The sequence below is a fragment of the Ictalurus punctatus genome, chromosome 10 (genome assembly GCF_001660625.3).
Source record: "Ictalurus punctatus breed USDA103 chromosome 10, Coco_2.0, whole genome shotgun sequence".
NCBI classification, from domain to species: domain Eukaryota; kingdom Metazoa; phylum Chordata; class Actinopteri; order Siluriformes; family Ictaluridae; genus Ictalurus; species Ictalurus punctatus.
The window spans coordinates 9,157,121-9,179,934 of NC_030425.2; the positions used below are offsets into that span (position 1 = coordinate 9,157,121).

Consider the following 22,814-nt stretch of genomic DNA (forward strand, 5'->3'; position numbering starts at 1 on the left):
TATGTTTTTTTTTTATAGGGTGAGAAAGTGATAATTAAAAAAAAATTGCTCAGATTTGGGTTGAATATCTCTGCTGAGGGACTAGCTATAAACCTGAAATTTTCAGAAGAATAAGTCCTTTTCTAGTGTAAAAATTGTTACTTTGGGATTGGAGGTAAACTCTGCAGGACAAGAGCCAGATTTGAAAAAAAAAAAAACAGCCTGAGCTAACATGTTGGTGCAGGTGTACAGTTTTTATGCATGAATACATTTGATCCAAATATGGAAACAAAGCGTTAAGTTGGGTGTTTTACAAATACTGTTTGTTTTACAAACAGTGTAATAAAAAGAGCTGTGGTGTTGTTTCTCCTGTGATAAAAGCAATAAGTAACTTCAGCAGAATGCTATATAGAGAACTTATTTGTGTGAAAATTTCAGACTCATATCTGGTCCCCCACCAGAGATATTCAACCCGAATGTGAGAGGAATTTTAAACATTTGCACTTTCTTGCCCCTGTTTGAAAAAAAGAAAAGAAAAGAGAAGTCTTGCATGCACACTATACTTACCTAGGTACCCCCTAAAAATAAGACTTAGACGCGAAGAGTTCTCATTATAAATTGACCCTAAAAATGGAACTGTGAGCAATCTTGAGCATTACATTTGGACTTTCTAAGTCTGGTATTCTTTCTGGAGTTCTAAGTCTAAGGAACAAGAATCTGCAAAATGTTTATATATGTTCATGTACCTTGTAATTTGCTCTAGAGATCAGTTTTTGTTCCAATGAGCTAGGACCATCCTGGGCAGAGATACTGAGGTTTCCATAACCAGCTGTATAACCAAAATTTGTTGTGTGCCATGACACAAAGATGCCCATTGTAGTTAAACCAAGTTAAAAATAAAACTGGTGATTTTGCAATGTCAATACATAGAGGTGATCACCTACATTGTACAAATTGAGATCTAATGACGCATATTATTTATGTAAGACTTAAATGTATGTAACAATATGAAAATTAATATAACCTTGTTTACTGTCAAGAATTTAACGCATCAAATTTACATTCACACAGACATACAAATTGTAAGAAAAATGGAAGAGGATGTCAAAGAACTCAAAGAAGAATAACTTTATTACAACGTGGCAGTGACAAAGTACATGAAGCACTTCGGGTTCGTCAGAGTCAAAGTGAACCCCGAATGATATCAACACAGATATTTCATACTGTGTTTCAAACCAGGTTTTCTGTATGGAATGTAAATGAAGTTTCATTCTACATGTAAATTAAAGATAGCATTTGATGTGACCACTTTCTGTTCTCACAGTATGGATGTTATTACAGGTGTGACCCCAAATGGTCAAGTGATAGGATTATCAAGACAGATGTTTTTCTGAATGCTAATTACGGTCACATAGCCCTTTGTTCAGAGATGGTTCTTGATGTCCCACTGCTGCTCCCATGCTATAACTGTGTGAATGTCACTTTAGGTGGTATTATACACATATTGCTGAGACTGAGATAAATTGTCCCTTTGATAATTCTGCCTTTTTGGGGAACAACCTATCCTAACACAGTTCAGGGTGGAATCTGCTGAGAGGCAGCCTGTAATTTCTTACAAAATCAAATCGTTGACGCAAATAAAGGAGTGTTTTGACTGATTCCCATCCTCAATAAAGCACAATGCTATTTGTGCATGATGTCCTTTAATGTCTGGCTAGGTGCATTATCATGAGATGAACATTCGTGACACTTCGTGACTCTAGATGTAAATATCAGGAAATGAATGCAGGGAAACCGCCGGGGCGGTAAATATCATTTCCTGATATTTACATCTAGACGTGTTAACTTAGGACATGGCACCTTTCATTTTAACCCACCCCTTTTTCAAGAGAGCAAAAATACTGGAATATGTGACTGACAGGTGTTTCCTGCTACCCAGGTGTGCCCTATTAAATTGATTGTTTAAAGAATTAATAGCTCTGAATGGATATTCTTGGTTTGAGCCCCGGTTTTCACATACGAAGACTACATTTGTGATGAAAACAGATATACCAACATGAAGAACAGAGAGCTGTCTATGGGAGAAAGGCAGAGCCATTGCACATGCATTGGGCATAGTCAAGTCAACAATTTGGAATGTCCTGAAAGACACCACTGGTGAACTAACAACCAGCCATTTAACAGGTCAGCCAAGGACAACAACAGCAGCTGATGGAAGAAACATTGTGAGAGCTGTGAAGAAAAACCCCAAAACAACAGTCAGTGACATCACTAACAACCTACACAGGGCACGGGTGAAGGTATCGCAATCCCCCATTCGAAGATTTATAAAATAAGTCTAAAAAATATGGAGGCTGTACCACAAAATGCAAACCAGTCATCAGCAGTAAGATTGGAAAGCCAGATTGAAATTTGCAGAAATACAGCGCCACAAAGGCCTTGGAACCAAGATTAACTTCTAACAAAGTGATGGAAAGGCCAAAGTGTGGAGAAAGAAAGGATCTGCTCATAATCCAAAACATACAAGCTCATTGGTCAAGCACGGTGGAGGTAGTGTCATGGCTTGGGCTTGCATGGCTGCTTCTGGAACAGGCTCACTAATCTTTATTGATGATGTAACTCATGATGGTAGCAGCAGAATGAATTCAGAACTCTACAGCGTCTGTCTGCACCAGAACATAACCCAATTGAGCATGCATTTGGAGAAACCCCCCAAAAACAAACAACAAGACATCACAAAAGAAAAATGCAACAGTTTGGTGATGTCAGTGGGTGACCGGCTTGATGCAGTTATTGCAAGCAAGGGATATGCAACCAAATATTAAGTGCTATTTAATTTACTTCAAGAGTATCTGTTCCAATACATTTGCTCACCAAAGATTGGGTGGTCTGCCACCAAAGTGCCATGCTCTAAATGTAACACATCTAGATGTAAATATCAGGAAATGTAAGCTTAAATTCTGATCCTTTGTCTCATATCATCTTTTGAGCTCAAACCCAAATGTCTTCAGTATATATCAAAAACAAAAATAATTGGCCTTGCTGTTACAATACTTTCAGAGGAGATTGTAACTGTGGTTCAACTAATAAGTGGGGGTTTGAAAGAATATGTTGTACACATCTGTATAACATTACATTATTACAGATTTGTCACTGCCAACTACAAATCAAGTCTATTGGGTATTTGGAATAATCATTACCAACAATGATTTTTTATTTTTTATTTTTTTGTGGTAAAGAATCAGCATATTGGATTTATACCCATGCTTGGTGTAGACTGCAGAACTAGTGGAGGCCACATACTGGTAGTGCACCCTGCCAGACAATAATAGACTCGCAAATAGTGCTGATGTCATGCGTTATTGAGGATGAGAATCACTCAAAATGCTTATACTTTTTTATACTGAGGATAAAAATTGCTCAAGCTTGAGCTTTATCTTCTATTGAGGATAAATGTCCAAAATTTACACTTGTCCAAGTGCCACCCAGGAAGCAGCTACAGTATCGCTCACATCGAATGGCAATTAATGGAAGAAGGCACCTGTCCAGCAATCCAGAAAGAAGTAGAAGGAAATGAACCGTTTTTTTTTCTCTTCAAAATACTGCATTGGATTTTACTGATGTACTTTTACACTATTCAAAGCCTTCAGCAACTTCTGATTGTGATCCGTGGGGTTGAAAATATTGCTAAATGTAATTGTAATTGTATTATTTCTTAAGACAATTAGTCAAATTCTTTTGTCCTCCATTAACACATTAATGTCTGCTATCTCTTCTAAAAAAGTATATTTTTATATTCAAGATAGTGTTGCTTCAAAAATGGTTGGCCCCTAGCAACCTTACGGAGACAGTCAGTTCTTATGTGATAGTTTTCTGTTTAATAAGATCACTTGTGAAAAAAAGGATGTTTTTCCTAAGGACATACTAACAAAAACAGAAGGGCATTTGCAATTTGTTTATGGGAATATATGATCTGCAATTAATAGCTGAAGTCCAACTGGTATTAGGTGGTCGCTAATTTCTATTAGTAATACGAAATGTAAGAATGTAAAAATATCAGATTACTAACAAACAAACAAACACGTATTTATTTCTTCAGTGTACAACATTTTCTTGAATGAGCCTCCTGATCCTCCATCCTGTCCTCATGTCCTCAAGATGCATGAACGAGTATCATCAGGTCCTCTTTTATATCCATCTTCTCCATTACAGCATAGCTAATGGCCGTCAAGACCACAGTGGTGCTGGTCCAGTGACATCATTATCATAAATGTCTGTGATAAAAATGGGAAAATGAAAGATATAGCATTAACATGAGGTTTTCAGAAAAAAAAAAACATTACATGCAAGCTGTAATTCTTACAGTGAAAGCATGGAGATTGGATGCACTGGTCCATAATATTAGACCGAATAGAAGCATCTTTTTAAAAAATTGTCTGAAGCAATCACATTTACAGCCGTGAATCTTTGACTGAGGGAACCATTTCTTTGCACTCCCATACCTGTCATGTTGTCAATATCATCATATATGTCATTTTCCCTGAAATAAAAAAAGCATCATTTAACAACACTGATTTAGAATTATTACACAATGAATAATATAATTTATTGTAGTAATAATGATAATAATGATTATAGAATAAAACATACTCATGCAGGAGGTAATGTCTAGGAACATATCCATCTGAAAACAGATAATTAAAAAAAAATTGTAATATCATAGTATATATCGTGTATACAGTATAAATGCTTTTCATACATTTGAATACCTAATGTTAATTGTAAGATGTTGATTATCTTTTGAATATGTCAAAAAAATAAACGAAAACCATAATATTATTCTGGTATTACAGTGTTTCTCACAAGAGGGCGCACAACACGTACATTTGCCCTGTTCATTGCGACAGAGTACTTTCTTCTCATTAGTCTGCTGAATGACATCAAGAATTTCCCCCTGCACAACAGTCAGGTCCTTCCCACTGCCCTTCTTGATGTTGGCGTTTGGATCCACCATCATGCAGCAAAGAACTTTGATGGGACCTTCAAACTGTCAATGCCAAAACACAGCACATAACCATCTGTTACTGAATTTATTTCCTGCTGAGGGTCATGGGGGTAAAAGCGGTTTAAACGCCAGGCTTCTTGATCTTAGATTGGAACCACAAATAAATGACGTTTACCTTAAACTTTTTTCTGAACTCCTTTTCCTCCTTCTCTAGCTTCTTGCTTTTTTTGGGGTCTTGGCTAAGAATTCAAGACAGAACATTATGAACAAAACCAAACATTCAAAGCAACACATTTATTGTTTGACTTTTTGATTTCGAACATATTGTAGTCAATATTGAATATGTGATATTTGATATAGTCAGTTATTTTGCACCTGAGATTTTACATAGATAACGATGCCAACGCAGGAAACAAAGGGTCTTTCTCTGACCCGTGGTCATAAAGTTACTTATTAACAAGAAGTGAGATGAGAAAATATATTCAGCCATCATTAAACCAGGACACAGTCAATACACGGGGAGTTCATGGGCAGTCTTTATTAACTAATGCTGATTTTCTTCACTTCTTCAGAATGATGAAAAAGATACTGATAATGGGCTTCTATGATTGTTCACACACTGTGCAGGTTAATGACAACAGGGAAAGTAGGGTAATTGAAGGTGTAAAGATTATACATGGATAGCAACAGCACTTGAACGTTTCACTTATTGTGCGTACCATATCTCCGGAGGGGGCAGGGGGAAATCATCTGGTATGCCATGATCAATATCATCATATACCTCTGTGAGGGGAGGAGAATATATATATATATATATATATATATATATAAAAACATCAGTTTCACAAAGTATTTAAATGATACTGGCTAAATATACAGTAATCACTAATTAACTTACCACCGCTCACATTTAGGCTGCTGCAAAAGAAAGAAAATACACAAGATGGGAAACATAAATCTCTGCTGCATCAACAACCTTCTAGTAAAGCTCTCGACACTATGAATTTCAATAAGATCATTTTTTAACGCTTGCTTCGTTTACCTGTTCAGTGGGTCTTTGCCGACATCGTCGTAGAAATCCTCGTCCTCAACGACAGGAAGAGGAAGGGGAGGAGGAGCAGCAGCACTGCGAATCTTTCGCTTTATTTCTTCATAGTCCACATCAACACATATGTTACTGACATATCCATCTGCAAAAAAGACATAAATCATGCTTAGCTTTTATACATTATGATACATTTCTGTCTGAGTTTCCACTTTAGAATATGGTAAACAGGACTGTATTATAGTTTTGTAATAACTGCCTAAGATAGAAAACAGCCATAGCAATCGATCTAATTGCAGGTGTTTGGGACTTAATAAATATATGCCACGCTGTGGTATAAGAGATTGACTAACTCCTGTGTTGATTTTGCTATAGTAGTCTTAGAATATTTCTGACGTCAATTTCTTTGTAGCTGTATATGGAATTGGTGAGCACAGGTTATGGCGTGCATTTATGATGTAGTGCTTGGCACTCCATTACAGCTGCTGATGTGTAGCCTACATTATGCAACTGAAATAAAAACCTACATTCCCCATTCATGTTTCGGGCCAGCCATCTTCCCTCGGGGTTGTTCTTCACACGTACGATCTCCACAGACTCTCCCTGCCGCACACGCAGATCGTTCTTCCCGCCTTGCCAGTCCTCCCTCACCCGAGCTACGTGGAGCACCTCGACTTCTCCAGTCAGCTAAAGTAAGAGAACAAAAGTAGCCACATGAAGCAAGCGTTATATGGAAAAAGATCTTACGCTTGAAGAAAATATATATATATATATCCGTGTAAAATGTGTCGCAGCTTCAGAAAAAACTTCACATGTTGAAATGTTGTTGCTGTTATTTATTTATTTATTTTTAAAAAATCTATTTAAAAAGTACTTGATAGGTATACCTAATAAACCGCCAACTCAGTGTAGATGAAATTATGTAAAGTAAGACTCACATACATTATCCAATACCTAATAAACGCATATGAAGGGATTTCTTCTGCCACACAAATATGATCATATTATATATACATAATACGTCATTTTAATGAATAAAATGAATTCAATAAATATATGTTTCAATTCATATTTGAAATCATTAGCATTACACCTATAACTTATGTGTAGGCTCAACAAATATATAAATGCTCTCAAAACAAGTCATGTTTGGGCGACATTAAAGTGGGTTTCAGTTATTGTGAAATAAAAAAAATTCACATTTTAATGATGTATCTCATAGCTACAAATATTAAAAAAGTGCACTTTTCACATGACAGTAAGAACATAATGCTTAAAGTGTACAATTTTATGCTCATTTTGAAAAAACAACTCACTTTGAATCTTTTTCTGTACTCATTTTCTTTCTTCAGCCTCTCTTTTTGCTCTCTCTTTTCCACTTCTTGCTGTCGTTTGTGTTCCTTTTGTTTTTTCTTCTCTGAGACCGCAGACTGTGCAGTCTCCTCCTGACTGCAATTCAGCACAGCAGATCACATGAAACAGATTATTTAATCTGAGACCGGAAATCTGCTGCGTACAAAACAGCCATTGTATTATATAGTATAATGGCAGTTTTTTTTTTTTGTGTGTGTGTGTGGGGGGGGGGGGGGGGGGGGTCATACAGATCTGTCTGGCTTAGTAAAAATGGTTGACATATTAACGCTGTTTATAAATACACATTAGAGACTTACTCCTCGATATACTCATAGATTTCACTATGATCACTCTCCTAGAAAACAAGTATGAACACGGTTAGTAAACACACTTTTAGTAGGTTTTGTAACATGCAACATTCAGAAATTTGTTAAGCAAAATAATAAAATAATATATACTCAGCAAAAAAAAAAAGAAACATCCTCTCACATTCAACTGCTTTTATTTCCAGCAGATTTCTTAACATGTGTAAATATTTGTATTAACATAAAAACATTCAACTGAACAAGTTTCACAGACATTTCACGAACAGAAATGGAATAATGAGTCCCTGAACAAAGGGGGGGGGGGGGGGGGGGGGTCAATATTAAAAGTAACAGTCGGTATCTGGTGTCCTCAAGCTGCTTTAAGTACTACAGTGCATCTCATCCTCATGGACTGCACCAGATTGGTCAGTTCTTGCTGTGAGATGTTCCTCCACTCTTCCACCGAGGAATTTACAACTTCTCGATCATGTCTGGGAGGACTCAACCTTACATGTAATTTTCCACTGCAAGGACAATCAGCTGTCCTTACTGTCTCCCTGTAGCTCTGTCTTAGGCATCATACATTACAGACATTACAATTTATTGCTCTGAACACAACTGCAGTCCTCATGCCTCCCTGCAGCAGGACTATGGCATGTTCACGCAGGTGAGCAGGAACCCTAGACATCTTTCTTCTGGTGTTTTTCAGAGTCAGTAGAAAGCTCTCTTTAGTGTCCTTAAGTTATTGTAACTGTGACCTTAATTGTCTACCGCCTGTACACTGTTCGTGTCTTAAGGACTGTAACACAGGTGCATGAGCAATAATTGTTTATGTTTCACTGAAGCATGAAAGACATAGTTTAAACCCTTTCCAATAAAGATCTGTAAAGCTTATTTGGATTTTACAAAATTATCTTTAAAATACAGTCTCCTGAAAAAGGGCCACTTCTTATTTTTGCTGAGTATATTTTATTTAATAATTATGAATCAATTCATTCCTGAACGGGACTTCTGCCACACACCCACCTCATCAGCCTGAGATGAGAAACTGCTCGTCCATGATTCTGTAACAGCACAAGATGTATATAGATTCAGGATATTTTATATGTAAAAGTGGACAGGCTATTGAACAGCATATGCTAACAGAGGGTTTATTGCGAATCCCTGTTTCCTTTCATAGTCATCAGGATGGTTTTAATCACACTTCCCCCCAAAAAAAGTCCAAAAGTAATTCAATGTATTAACTGAATAGTAAGGAAGCAAAACCTTGCAAGTACCACTAACAAAAATCCTTATTCTTTTATAAAAAAAAAATGACGCAAAATAATCAAAATGGCTGCACATTTCTACAAGCGTGATCATTTCCGGAGTAAGAGAAATGATTGCATGAGATAAAACTGCTTTTACCAGTGGAAGATGGTTTAGGAGGGGGAGGTGGAGGTGGGGGCAAATCGATGTCATCGTATGTGTCCTGTTCGGGTTCGATGTTTCTAAATCAACAAAATCACATATTAACAAATCTCACTGAGATCTTACACTGTTTATAAAGCTATGGTATTCATTTTAATGTTTGATACTGGTCATTTTTTATTTTCATTTTTACAAATTACACCACACTAATAGTTCTCTAATTCTGGAGTTTTTATTTGGGCAATTCTCAGGAAATTCCAGTGCACTAGCAGGAAATTTGCATTGTAACTAGAATTTACACACCCACACATTCTAGAAGCATTGAGAAATGGAAATGCTCATGGTCGATCAGAGCATGAATTAATTCCTTAATAAACAGTGACAAACTGATATAGCAATCCTCATGGTCACTCGTAATCATCTGCTTCCTGGTGGACCCAGGATCCTTCCACGTTTCTCATCATGCAATAATCTGCATATGGCATTATGTTTTACCCTTTGTATTAAAAGAAACACTACGACTAGTACTTTTACAAATAATAATAATAATAATAACAATAATGATAGCTATTATTATAATAAACAGCACGGCTGAAATTCCCCATTTTGTGAATAAATAAAGTTCAGTTAAAATCATGAACATTACTGCACGTACCTCTGTGGAATGGGCAGTGTTGCAGACAGGAGGGTTGTTTTTGGTGGTCGAGGTGGCCCTGTTAAAAACACCGACATTCATGAGACAGGCTTTGAGACAAATTCAATGCAATAAGACACCTTGACTCTCTTTCTCCCAAAATCTATACAAGACATACAATGTAGGAAACATCCAGAAACATACATACTGCACATATACATTTACAATATGAATAATTAAACAGCTAGGTGCTTATAATTATAGGAAATAGAAATTCAGTCTGTCCTTGGGGATTTGTTTTCTCCAATGATTCTGGGAATAGATTCATAAATGTATCATATCTCATAGAAGCAGTTTGGGGTTTAAAAACTAGAATAATATATTATAATATATTACATGGTAACATTGAAAAGCAACTGCCTAAACAAACAGTATTACATGTGCCCTTATACAATTAGAAATTGCTGTAATTTCACAGGGAGCAGTTTTTTTTTTGTTTTTTTTTTAAACATATACACACTGTGTATCTTGGTTTGCTTAGTCAACTACATCTATTGTTTCATTACAGTCAGAAACAAGTGTTAAAACTCTCCGTTCACCTCAAAGTGATCATCAGTAATATAGCTGTAGAACCTAATTAGCAAGATACAGCTAACTGTTTAAGTGCTGTTTACTTCAGTGAACTTCCAAAACATTTAGCTAAGTCCACTAAGTTAACAGTTAGCTAGCTCGGCTGACATGTTAAAAGAGTTGCTAGTGTATCTTGAATAACTGTTAGCTAGAAGGTGTATGATGGCACAAGGGTACATCCTGCTACTTTATTTTGGTTTCTAGTTCTAGTGGCTTATTTTTATGTTAGGGAGATGTTCATGGTGTCATCTGTGGTTTTTCCTGCTGAAAATATAACAAATAGGCCTAATAATGAAAAAAAATGTTGGTGCAAGCAGGTATAATTCTTGTCATTTAAAATCAGATAGAATTTTACTGTATAGAATTTTGCAGTAATGAACATCAACATGAATGAAATTGACAATATAGGTTTAACTTTGAATTAATTTACATTTTTTACATTAACTTCAATTAAGATTTCACAGATTTAACAGTGAAATTTGCAGTAAGTTTTGCTGGCAGTCACTAGTTGTTTACAGTATCATACAGCATAATATTTACATTAATGGCTACAGTAAATTACTATTATTTATTCTACAGTTTGCATTTATAGTAGTATATTGGAAATGGCATTGCCATTATTATTATTATTATTATTATTATTATTATTATTATTTAAAATTTAAGGTTGTTTTTTTAAACAAATGTAAAATAAATAAATAAATAAATAATAATAAAAAATCATAATAAGTATGCTAATCTCATGACTTGCATTTGATTCATACTACTACACTGAAAATCTGGCATTCTTTCTCTCTCTCTCTCTCTCTCTCTCTCTCTCTTTTAAAATTGGAAATAAACAGAAGGTTTTAGAATTTTGAAATGTTTAAAACAAAGAAAGTAAATATTCAAGATTCTGCACTATTTCTAGGTCCTTATTTTAAATGTAAGCAAATGTGTGATATTGACCTCATTAACTGCTTTGTATAAAAGGTCAGATTTTCCTCATGTCTAATCTTTTCTATTGAAAAATGTGTTCTGACGACACTCTAATGTATCTCAAATGGATCATTATGTTTTGTAAAAACTTGTGGAGTCCTTGCCAGATCGAGTGCACACTGTCGTTAAATCAAAAAGGGGATGTACCAAATACAAATTTATTTTTGTACATTTATGTAAATATTTCAAAGATTCTACTTTTCACTCAAGTTGTTGTCAATAATATCATTTGTAATGACAATTGTTGTATTAAATTAGAAAAGAATGCTAAATAGAAGCGTTCTCTCTAGTGTTCTCAGATGTTTGGATTGCACTCTGGTTTGTAGACCGCTAGAAACTGTCCCGATAGTTAAATGAGTACATGAGCGCGCTACCACGACAGGACTCTTTTAAATGAGTAAAAGCAGTCGCCACATCAGCCAACAAAATTCTTTCTAAGACTCCCAAACAACCCCATGCCAGTTTTTATTCCCCCAAAAGCAGCCAAACTGGGTGGTCTTCACCTTCACGAAAACTGTTGGATGAAATATTACTTTTCTCCTAATTAACATAGTAACATTATACTTTGCATTGCATTTATTATAAAATCTAAATAAATGTTAAACCAGCAAGATGTTAGATACATACAGTTGACAAATGAAAAGAAAAAAATAACAGTGTGTCTTAGTAAAATGTTGGGCCACTACAAACTCCCAAAACCTTGGAACTTCTACAAGTTGCTGGAACTATGTTAGAGGAATGAATGGCATTCTCCCAAAAAACAAACAAACAAACCCTTGATTAATTTTGCTGATGGTGCTGGACAGCGCTGTATAACATGTTGCTCAAGAGTACCCTGTTGGATAAAAGGACCCAAACCCTGTCAGCAAAATGGCCTCCCACAGCATAACAGACCCCCTGTCACTAGTCTGTGTTTCCATTGACAACACAGTAAACAACCTGCTGCGTCTCCACCCAACCTCCTATTTATCCTGTTGTTCATATCCCCAATATATTCTCAGTATATCATTATAACAAACATCAATGCATACTGACCCTCACACTCGCCCCAGTGACACGTCAAACACACGTCACCGTGTGCGATTAGTGCAAATCAAATGTACTTACCCTCAAGTGTTTTAGTATCTTGATGGACTGTGGGTTGAAGGGCAAGACCTTTTACACGGAAACGATCCAGGCTGACAGACGGGGGTCGTTTTGGCTTTGTAGGTCGTAGTCCGACATTGGGAATGGGTTTTCTCAGGGGTGCTACCTCTGACACGCTCTTCTGGCTTGGCAGTTGTAATCTGGGTAATGACTGGGGCTTCTTCTCAAGATGTTGCAGCATCTTGTTCTGGAGAAGTTCCCCTGTCAGTTTTACTCTCCTTATGTTCTCAGAGTCATTGACAGGCGGTTTAGGATCCTCTTTAGCTTCAGGTGGTTTAGCTCCCACGCGGTGAGAGGGAGGAGGTTTGGGAAACACTCCTTGAGGTCTCTTGAGTTCAGTGCTGGGGTTCACTGGAAACACTGGCTTTGGAGCCGCAGGTGGAAGTTTGCTTCGGACCAGTCCATTGTCTGACGTCGCTGGCAAATGACCGGCCATGTGAGGCCTGGCGTAAGCTCCACCACTAGAGGTGCCCCTTTCTGTCTGAGAATGAAACTTGGCCCTCAGGGCCTTGAAGTCTACAGTGTCCTCCTATTAAAAAAGGCAAAAATTTAAGGAACAGATCAAACTAGTTATTAACATAATAATTACAATATAATAAAAAAACGAATATAAAATTAACCACTTGTGGTTTACATTCACTGAGACATAATGCACTAAGTCGTCTTTTCTCATACCTCTCACTCCACTGATTGATATATATATATATATATATATATATATATATATATATATATATATATATATATATATATATAAAAATCAGTGTATACATTTACATATATATATCTATTTGAAAATATGCGGATATGTCTGTCCTAGCCTTTGTACAATAACTTCCTCACCTGTGTAATTGATTTTTTGGATGCTGAAGGTGGGTGGGGGGAGGATATATAAAATGTATTTTCTTTGGATATTTTCTTGTTCTCTTCCATGTTTTTTTCAATAAAAAATAAGTTATTAGAAGAAGTCTTTTCCCTCTTTTGCAATAATGAAATATTTCCCCTGAGCAGCCTTTGAGGTTGGAACCATGTTGCAAGCTGACGCACACAGATTCAGAGCTGTGAGACAAATCACTATGAGATTACCGCTGTATTATGTGGCACTGGTAGCTCAGTGATGAATTACTAATTAAGATTTGTGAGTTCAAATCCTAAAGAATCACTGTTGCTTCCTTGTGCAAGGTCCATAACCTTTAACAGCTCAGGATGCTTGGATTCTATCCTGTCTCAGTTTTAATTTGCTTTGGATAAAAAGGATCCAACAAATAAACGAAAGTAATCAAAAATTCTAACTGCGATCTCAGCACCAGATAGTCATCGTTGTCGTCGTCCCTCCCCCGATTGATTATTTCCCTTTTTTGCTGTATTGTAAAAATCCTGTTTAAGCATATCAGAATAGGATTTTCTCTCCAGAAATAAACTGAAATAAAATGTTTAAAATAATTACTTGAAAATAAAAATTCTAAAAACTGCTTCATTGAAAAGTATTCACCCCCTCAGTGTGTGAATTGTCCTTTTGCAGCAGATCCAGATTTGAGTTATGATTGTTACACATTTTGATTTCGAAAATGTTGATTTTTTTTCCTTCCTCAATGTGAATCAAATGAGTTGGAGGACAGCAGATTTCAGGTGACGCCACAGACTTTCAATTGGATTTCAGTCTGGGCTTGACTCGCCAATTTCTAAACAAATACCACCTTTTTCAAGTGATTCCTTTGTAGTTTGTGCCCTGTGCTTGAGCTCACTGTTCTGTTGGAACATATATTTTCCCCTAAATACAGATGTCTGGTTGACTGGGAGAGGTTCTCCTCAATAATTTGCTTATATTTGGCAACAAGCTGTCCATTCCTCTCCAGACCACCAACATGCTTGTGGTCTCATCAGACCACAACATCTTTGTACAAATGTTCTCAGATTTTATAGCACTGCTTTTCTCAAAAGGTTTCTTTCTGGTCACTCTCACATAGAGAGATTTATTTACAGAGCTCACAGATAGATCTATTTCAGTCCTTGTGTTGTAGCTGGACTTTTGAACACCTATCTGACAATTGCCCTTCCTGCCCAAGCACTGAGTTTGGTCTGATCTTGGTAGTGTCTGGCATGCGCTATATTTTTTTCTTTTTGTTCAAAACTGTGCTGGTTTTTGAATAATCTTCTCCATCCCCCCCTCCTAACAACTTAATCTCCAAGTTTCAAGGGCAGTTCCTGAGTCTTCATGACAGCAGGACTGATCTGATCTGCCATTTTAGCTGTGAAGCCTTCGAGTCAGAAATATTTATCGTGCAAGCACACAATAGGACACAAGCTGAATTATAATTAACACAAGTGCGCCATGTTTAACATTTAATGTGAGCTCTTAAAAATTCAATTCTAGTCCTAATTGAGATGGCTAAAACAAAGGGAGTCCCGTACTGCTTCTTTTCTTTTCTTTTTTAAAACAATTCTGAGGACCTCAAACTGCTTTATTTCAATTGATGTTGCAATATGGCAAAAACAGAAATAATCACTTCGGAATGAATACTTTCCGGAGGCACTATATATAAATGAGATGTAGAATATCTGGGACTTTCACTTCATTTTAAACATTAAACCATATGAATTTGAGTAGACATATGGCATGATCATACCAGGTGTGTGTCTGAGAGTGCTGGTGGTGCGGTGTGGTGTTATGTGAAACAGATGAGAAACCCTTCAAAAAGGGGTCATATATATACCAGCTCTAGCTCTAGCAGTCTAGCTTGTTACTGTGACTCTGTAGCTTCTTGCTGAGAAACTAAAAACACACCATCTTGCAGCGTTATAAATCTGTACATGCAAAGCTGCACGTTTATCGTGATGCTTCCAGACTTTCTATTCCTGGTATAACATGTAAGCAAGTGGTTAAAATGTGGTTTAAATGGAATCGTTGTCAACAACAGTAGTTCACTTGGTTAATTTATTTCATGTATTGCTTTACTCTAACATTTTAACTTCTAACTGAAATACATAACATGTCGAAGAGCCTCTTCAAAACATTTAGGTAGTGGTTTTCCCGTGGTTCTTGTTCCTGAAGTATAACCGCACAATTAATGCTTCCCCTCCTAACAACTTACAGTAAGACGGGACTGTAAATGATCTGATTCACTAAGAAAGCCTCAGTACCAGGATTGTGAACCACTACTTAAATGTTTTGGATGCCCTTCCATGTGTAAGAGCCTCTTGAAAACATTTAGCAAGTGGTTCCCAAACCTGAAGTACAGGTACAAACAGTAATAACTACATAGGTTTAAGAAAGGACTGTTAATTTACTGATTTGCTAAGGACACTACAGAACCATGGTTGGAAACCATGGCACAGTGTTTCACTTACAAGGATTGAACCCCGAACTTCTGATCCGTAACCCAGAGCCTTAACCATCAATGAAACTACATTCCCTGATGAAGTTGCACGCAAATTTCTCTTATCTCAGGAGAATTGAAACTTAAAGCACAAAGTGTGGGTGATGACTGCTTCCCTTCCCCGAATGCACGACAAAAAACACACCGGGACTTTTCCTGATAACCATCTATAATAAATGAAACTAAACACTTGAGTTTTAAGTGGGAGATTTTTTGTTTTGTTCTTTTTTTGCGCAAATGTCAGAAGCATTTACAAGGTTTTGCATTCTCTTGTAGTCTGGTGTTGATGAAAGAATTGAAAGTGGGTTCAGAACAATAGCGAGAGACAGGATGTGCCTCCAACCACACACCTTTACAACTACAGTGGTGCACGCATCTCTCTGCAACTCTCGCCATAGAAGTGGGAGTCAGAGATTAAACCAATCAGCAACATGCCTTGCTACAGGGACTCTTTGTAAGAGAAGAGACAAAGGAAATCCTGCGTTTTCATAAACATTCGTATTGCTAGATTTACCTACTGTACATTACTAAATACCAAAAAAAAAAGGTACTGCTTCAGGAGTGGTAACTTAATGGTTAATACGTTGGCCTTCTGATCAAAAGGTCATGAGTTCAAGTCCCAGCACTGCCAAGCTGCCACCGCAGGGCCCTTGAGCAAGGCCCTTAACCCTCAATTGCTCAGTTGTATGAAAATGAGATTAATGTAAGTTGCTCTGGATAAGGGCGTCTGCCAAGAATGCTATGAATGAATGAAAAATAAAAGAATATAATGACAATTTGACTGTCTGGAGAGCCACATGATGTGGGCTCTAAAATATGAGCTATCGTTTGTAGCAAAAATACGTATCCTGCTTCATTTTGACTTCATGTTACCTCATAGGCAAACACGGCTTTCCACTATTTTGTCACTTGAGATTAAACCAGTAGTAATGACTTGAAATAACACTGTAGAGCGTAATCTTTCGCTTGCTCTTGCACACACTATTTAATCCATAAGTCTCAGCGAAACAGTAGTGAGCCAAGAACTTACGATAAATTCGACTCAGCTAAAGAACGTCCTCAGTTCACTTACATGGTGTTGCGATGTTAAATGTTGAATATTGTGTCATGTGATTCTTTAACTGATTCCTTAAGCGTTCAGTGGATAATTAAGGGTTCCTAGCATTCTAACCTTTTCTGATGTAAGGTTCTACACAAAACCTTCACCAGTTTATTTGTCTAAAAGTGTCTCTTGCTATTTACGTCTCCACTCAATGCGAGTCTTATCGTCTCAGTTAAACTCCACAAGTTACTAATTCATTACAAAGCTGATATATTAACATGATATATTAACATATTAACTGTTATGGTGGGTTTTTTCTTTTCTTTTCACATTTACTGAAACCAATTTAGCTATGATACTCATTTTACACAAAGCACTGCTGCATATACAGTATGTGTGTTGCATTTAGTAGCAATAATAATAATAATAATAATAATAATAATAATAATAATAATAATAACATTGAATGTATTACAATATAGTATAATTATAAGTATATATATATATATAAGTCCAGCTGTCTTGACGTTCTACTATATGCCCACTTAAATGGAGGAATTGGCATTTGTAACACATGGCAATTGTATACTTGTATTTAAATCATTTAAATCAGTTTTTACATCACTGTGGATTAAAGGGTTTGTCAGATGCATGACTCTGAAGCATATAAAATAAATATGAACGTTTCATATCAATGTATTGTTTCCCAATTTCAAAATGGAAAGCTGAGCTAAACTCAACTCAACATTCTGGCCAAAACAAACGCATTTATCTCTCTGGTTCATTTTATTACCATCTTAAAATGTAGAAGAAGAAAAACAACAACAACAACAACGACAACAACAAACAAAAAAACAAATACAAGTATCCAGACTTTTAGCAACACAACAAATGCCTTTGTCTTACCATGTATGTTAGAGTGGAGTTTTATTTCCGTACAGGTTCCATGGCATTTCTTGTATCGACCTGAGGTAAAGTACAAATAGGAGAGAGAGACAACACTAAACAAGCGCCGCTGGTTTCCTCAAGAAAATGACAGGATACAAACCCGACAACAGTATATTAATGTAGAGTAGGATGGAAATTAGAAATAAAATGCTGAAATAAACCTCGTCGGGAACAGCCCTCTGAGCTCGCATTCAGATGAGACGCTGTGGTTTATCTAACCTCAATAAGCTGTACTACGTCACACAGTGACACTACAGCAATTTCCTTCAATTCCTTAGTTAAATATTGTGCTCACTGCGCACACACTGGTAAAAAAAATGCTCAGGTTTAAAAGTAGCATCCAGTTCAGTGAAAAGGAAATGTCGCTTACAGTAAAGAAAAAAGGAAAGCAAGATGAGAATATATGGATTCTTATCATGTCATGTTGGTCATGTCAACAAGTTTAGCCCTCACTTTAAGTGTAATGTATACATCAGTTTTGCTGTCAGATTGTCTTTACTTATCAATTCCTATAAAGCTATTATTTTTCTGTTGGGGGGGGGGGGGGGGGGTGGGGGGGGGGTGTAATTTTATACCTTGTCATGCTGGTAGATCATCTTATCCACTTAATTTTCCAGCATCCTTAGGAAAGGATTAAACTGACCGAAACATGTTTGAGATTTTCTAATTCTGTTATTGTCTTCGAAATAATCTTGTCTAGATTGATCAATCACTTTTTCATCCCAGAGGGAAATTCACCAAATATATGGATACATTGGCGGTCAAACCCAGGTAAAAAAGCAGATGTGATGACTGCTACACTATGAAACAACGTAACATAACTAATGCACCTAATGTTGGAATGGTTTCTGATCCAACATGTACCAATAGTGTAGGACATATGAAGATCCATCCATCCATACATTTTCTATACCGCTTATCCTTCTGGGTTATGGGGAGCCTGGGGCCTATCCCAGGGAGCATGGGGCCCAAGACAGGGTACACCCTGGACAGGGTGCCAATCCATCCTAGGGCACAATCACATACACATTCACACACCCATTCATACACTATGGACACTTTGGACATGCCAATAAACCTACCATACATGTCTTTGGACTGGAGGAGGAAACCGAAGTACCCGGAGGAAACCCCTGCAGCACCGGGACAACATGCAAACTCCGTACACACAGGGTCACGGCAGGAATCGAACCCCCAGCTCTGGAGGTTAAGGGTTCTAAGCCACCCTGCATCCACATATGAACATTTCAATCAATATATAACGCCGTCATTATTCTTGTGCAAACAAGATATCTTCAGCTGTAATGTACTATCAAGGGCTCTTTACAAGACAGCAGAAGGATTATATAGGTGTTGGTCTCCCTCTGCCATCCAAAAAGTGAATTACACCACCTTGAAAATAACTGCAAGTAGGAAAACCTTGTAGATGTTCCTCACTATTAGAACCATAATGTTTGCGGTGACGTGAAAGCTTTTAAAACACTGTGTTATTTCTATAACCCTTTTCAAGATTTAGAATGAAGATCTGTGGGACTGACAGCTCATTGTAGATTAAACAAAAACCTCATAAAAACAGATGTTTTGTAGAGAGGCCAAAATAACATGTTGAATCACATAAGCAAGCATATTGGATCTCCTTCCCACTCTATTACATGTGTGTGTGCCTCATTAGATTGTAGATTGTAAAATAACTACATACAGGGATACACAGAAAACGTAATGGAGGTTACATTTTTATTGAAGCTCCCTGCATGCATCCACGCCACATCTCTACTCGTGTATCTCAGTGTCTACGCACCAAGGTCACATGCTATTTTCCCCACAGCTGCTCTAAGATAATCTCCATAGTGAAACGAATTTCGTGTTAGCAGAATTTTTTTTGCAGACTCTTGCAGTTACAGACAAAAACTCTAACCTCAGAGCTAATGTTAGGGCTTAACTGGATAAAAATAGAATGCCCTAAAAATGTTTTCTAAGAAACTACTTCCTCTTACTTTCTCTTTTTATTTCCCTGCTGGTTCCTAATGTTTTTAATATGTTTCTGGCGGTCTAATGTCTAGACCAAATTCTGATCTCATTTCATTCTGATGGCAACTGTCTACTAAAGATATTAGGGAAATCTTATTAGGGAAAGTAACCAGAGAATTTCCATCTGATGGAAATCAGCAAGGCCATTTCCATTTAATGGAGAGTAATGTTTTAGCAGGGTTTAATAATAATAATAATAATAATAATAATAATAATAATAATAATAATAATAATAATAACTGTCACGTTCCAGAACATGATGGAGTTGAGGACGGATGCAATAGCAACAAAAGACTTCATTAGAGAGATGGGCAGACAAAACCAAAACACTAATCCAAAGCGTGGTTGAATAACATGCAAAAGGTCAGGTGATGTACAAACAGGCACAAATGGGGCGAGGTTAGAACCAAAACGAAAAACGAGAAACAAGGTCAAATAACAAGAACCGAAACGAGAAGTAAAGACAACCAATGACAAAAACAACCAATGACATAAGAGGGGCGGAGTCAGAACATAACCATAACAAAAGCACGTATGCAATTTAAACAAAGTCACTGTCATGAAAGACCGAAAAGCTTGCTTTCGCTAAGCGCTCGCGCACCTGGCTCGTGCAAGTGCATGTGCTTCGGTTTTCCGAGCTCACTGCAATACTGCAGCGCCGGCTGAACAGGCGGAGCGACGTCCTCAGCGGAGCAGGGAGGCGGGGCGACGTCCTCAGCGGAGCAGGGAGGCGGGGCGACGTCCTCAGCGGAGTAGGAAGGCGGAGCAACGTCCTTAGCGGAGCAGGAAGGCGGAGCGATGTTCTCAGCAGACCACGGTGACGGAGCAACGTCCTCAGCGGAGCAGGGAGGTGGAGCGATGTCGTCAGTGGAGCAGGGAAGTGGAGCTACGTCCTCAGCGGAGCAGGGAGGCGGAGCAACGTCCTCAGCGGAGCAAAGTGGCGGAGTGACGTCCTCATAGAACCTTGGTGTAGTGGCTTCCACGGCAGCGTAGGGAAGCAAAACGGAGCTCTTGGCTGCAACGGGAGGTGGAGAAAATTCCTCAGTTGAACTGGATGGCTGAGTGGCATCTTCAGCTGTATAGCGATGCTGAGAGAGTCTGAGCATCATTCTTCATCAACTTTGCAGGCTGAACTTGGTTGACTATGTGAGCAGACTCAGGTGTACGCAGAGCGTCTCAGGCATGAGAAGTTGGTCGGTCATGACGTCTGCTTCAGACATGAGCAGAACTTAGCCATCCAGACTCAGACGTGAGCAGAACTTGGCTGTCCGTGTCAGCAGACTTGGGTGTAAGCAGAACTTGGTCGTCCTTGTCAGCAGACTCGGGCGTGAGCAGAACTTGGTTGGTCGTGACGTCGGCTTCAGGCGTGAGCAGAACCTGGTTGGTCCTGACATCGGTTTCAGGCATAAGGAAAACTTGGTTGGTCGTATCAACAGACTCTGGCGTGAGCATAACTTGGTTGGTCGTCATGTCGGTCTCAGACTGGAACGTGGCGTTGATGGTCACATCTTCGATCTCAGACTGGAACTTGGCGTGGGAGGTCGCCTCTTCGACCTCGGACAGGGACTTGGCATGAGCAGAGCTTGGGTTTTCCATCTTTTCGAACTCGGGCAGGAACTTGCCTTGCGAGGTCGCCTCTTCGACCTCGGACAGGGACTTGGCATAAGCAGACCTTGGGTTTGCCGTCTTTTCGACCTTGGACAGGAACTTGGCTTGCGAGTTATTTATTTTAGTTTAGTTTATTTATTTATTTTTACATTTCCCCTCTATTCCACTAGTAACATTTGATTTTGCACGGTTTAACGTCTTGACAGCTCTGTCTGTGTACATTGGATATAAAAAGTCTACACACCCCTGTTAAAACGGCAGGTTTTTGTGAACTAAAAGAATGACACTAAGATCAATCATTTCAGATCTTTTTTCACCTTTAATGTGCAATTGCAAAGTAAACAAATAAAGTGGAAAAACAATCAGAAACTTTTATAGAGGAAAAAATAATAAAAACAACTTACAATATCCTAGTTTCTTAAGTGTGCACACCCCTACTAATACTTTATTGAAGCATCTTTTGATTTTATTACACACCTCAGTCTTTTTAGGTAAGAGTCTAACAGATCTGTGTGGACCAGGGCTTCAGCAGTCGGATTAAACCAAGATCCAAGAAACCAAGAAAATCCTACAGAAACAGCTGGTCTTCATTAATTTCATTGATGACAGCTGTACAGTATGATAATTACTTTTGAACATGCGATTGAATGTGATTGGTTCATCCTGAACACAGTCACACCCCCAATTACAAAAGGGTGTGCACATTTATGTAACCAGGTTGTTGTAACTTTTATTTTTCTTATTTAAAAACAACTTGGCTGTTTTTCACTTACTTTTTTTTATTACTTAAAATGTACATTTTTATAAAACAAAACATTCATCACAGAAATTTGACATTTTAAGAGGGGTGTGTAGACTTTTTTATCTGATAGTATGACTTCATATCTCAGAATCATGGTGCTAAAAAAGCACTGAGTTGGACTTGCTACTGAGTTTGTATTACATGCTGAGCTCTAGTGGTATTTGAATATCAGATATAGGACAGCTGATCCTCTCCCCACACGAGAAGTAGGTTGAACAAAAATGTGAGTGTGGTTGTATTTAATGGTCTTTACGGTTCATGTTACCTTTGCGGTAATAACATACTGAATGAATGTGTTTACTTTCCATTAATGTCACTTGCTCTTTCTTCATGAACTTTTAGACAAGTAGCCACTCAGCCATGGAGTTTTGATCTCATTTACACACTTCATGGTTTTCTTTCAGTGTTAGTGCACTTTTCACAGATTTTCAAACATCCTGAGTTAATAAAGTAAAACGCAGCTTTCTCTCTTTTAACCAGAATGTGCCCCAGGTGGTCAAAATTCAATGATTATTTAATATAAT

General features: G+C 37.6%; 1 protein-coding gene across 1 annotated transcript; it reads right to left on the reverse strand.

Annotated features, from left to right (window-relative positions):
* Nucleotides 1-1,092: 1,092 nt before the first annotated feature.
* si:ch73-40i7.2 (FYN-binding protein 1) lies at nucleotides 1,093-18,101 on the reverse strand. Its single transcript, XM_017478996.3, has 17 exons — nucleotides 18,014-18,101; nucleotides 17,811-17,870; nucleotides 12,447-13,014; nucleotides 9,753-9,810; nucleotides 9,095-9,177; nucleotides 8,714-8,751; nucleotides 7,700-7,737; nucleotides 7,346-7,478; nucleotides 6,557-6,716; nucleotides 6,027-6,174; nucleotides 5,883-5,902; nucleotides 5,704-5,767; nucleotides 5,160-5,223; nucleotides 4,864-5,026; nucleotides 4,630-4,663; nucleotides 4,482-4,519; nucleotides 1,093-4,253 (listed from the first exon to the last, which is right to left on the reverse strand). The coding sequence occupies exons 2-17, from the start codon at nucleotides 17,811-17,813 to the stop codon at nucleotides 4,207-4,209; spliced, it is 1,659 nt and encodes a 552-aa protein (XP_017334485.1). The 5' UTR covers nucleotides 17,814-17,870; nucleotides 18,014-18,101; the 3' UTR covers nucleotides 1,093-4,206.
* Between the last annotated feature and the right edge of the window lie 4,713 nt (nucleotides 18,102-22,814).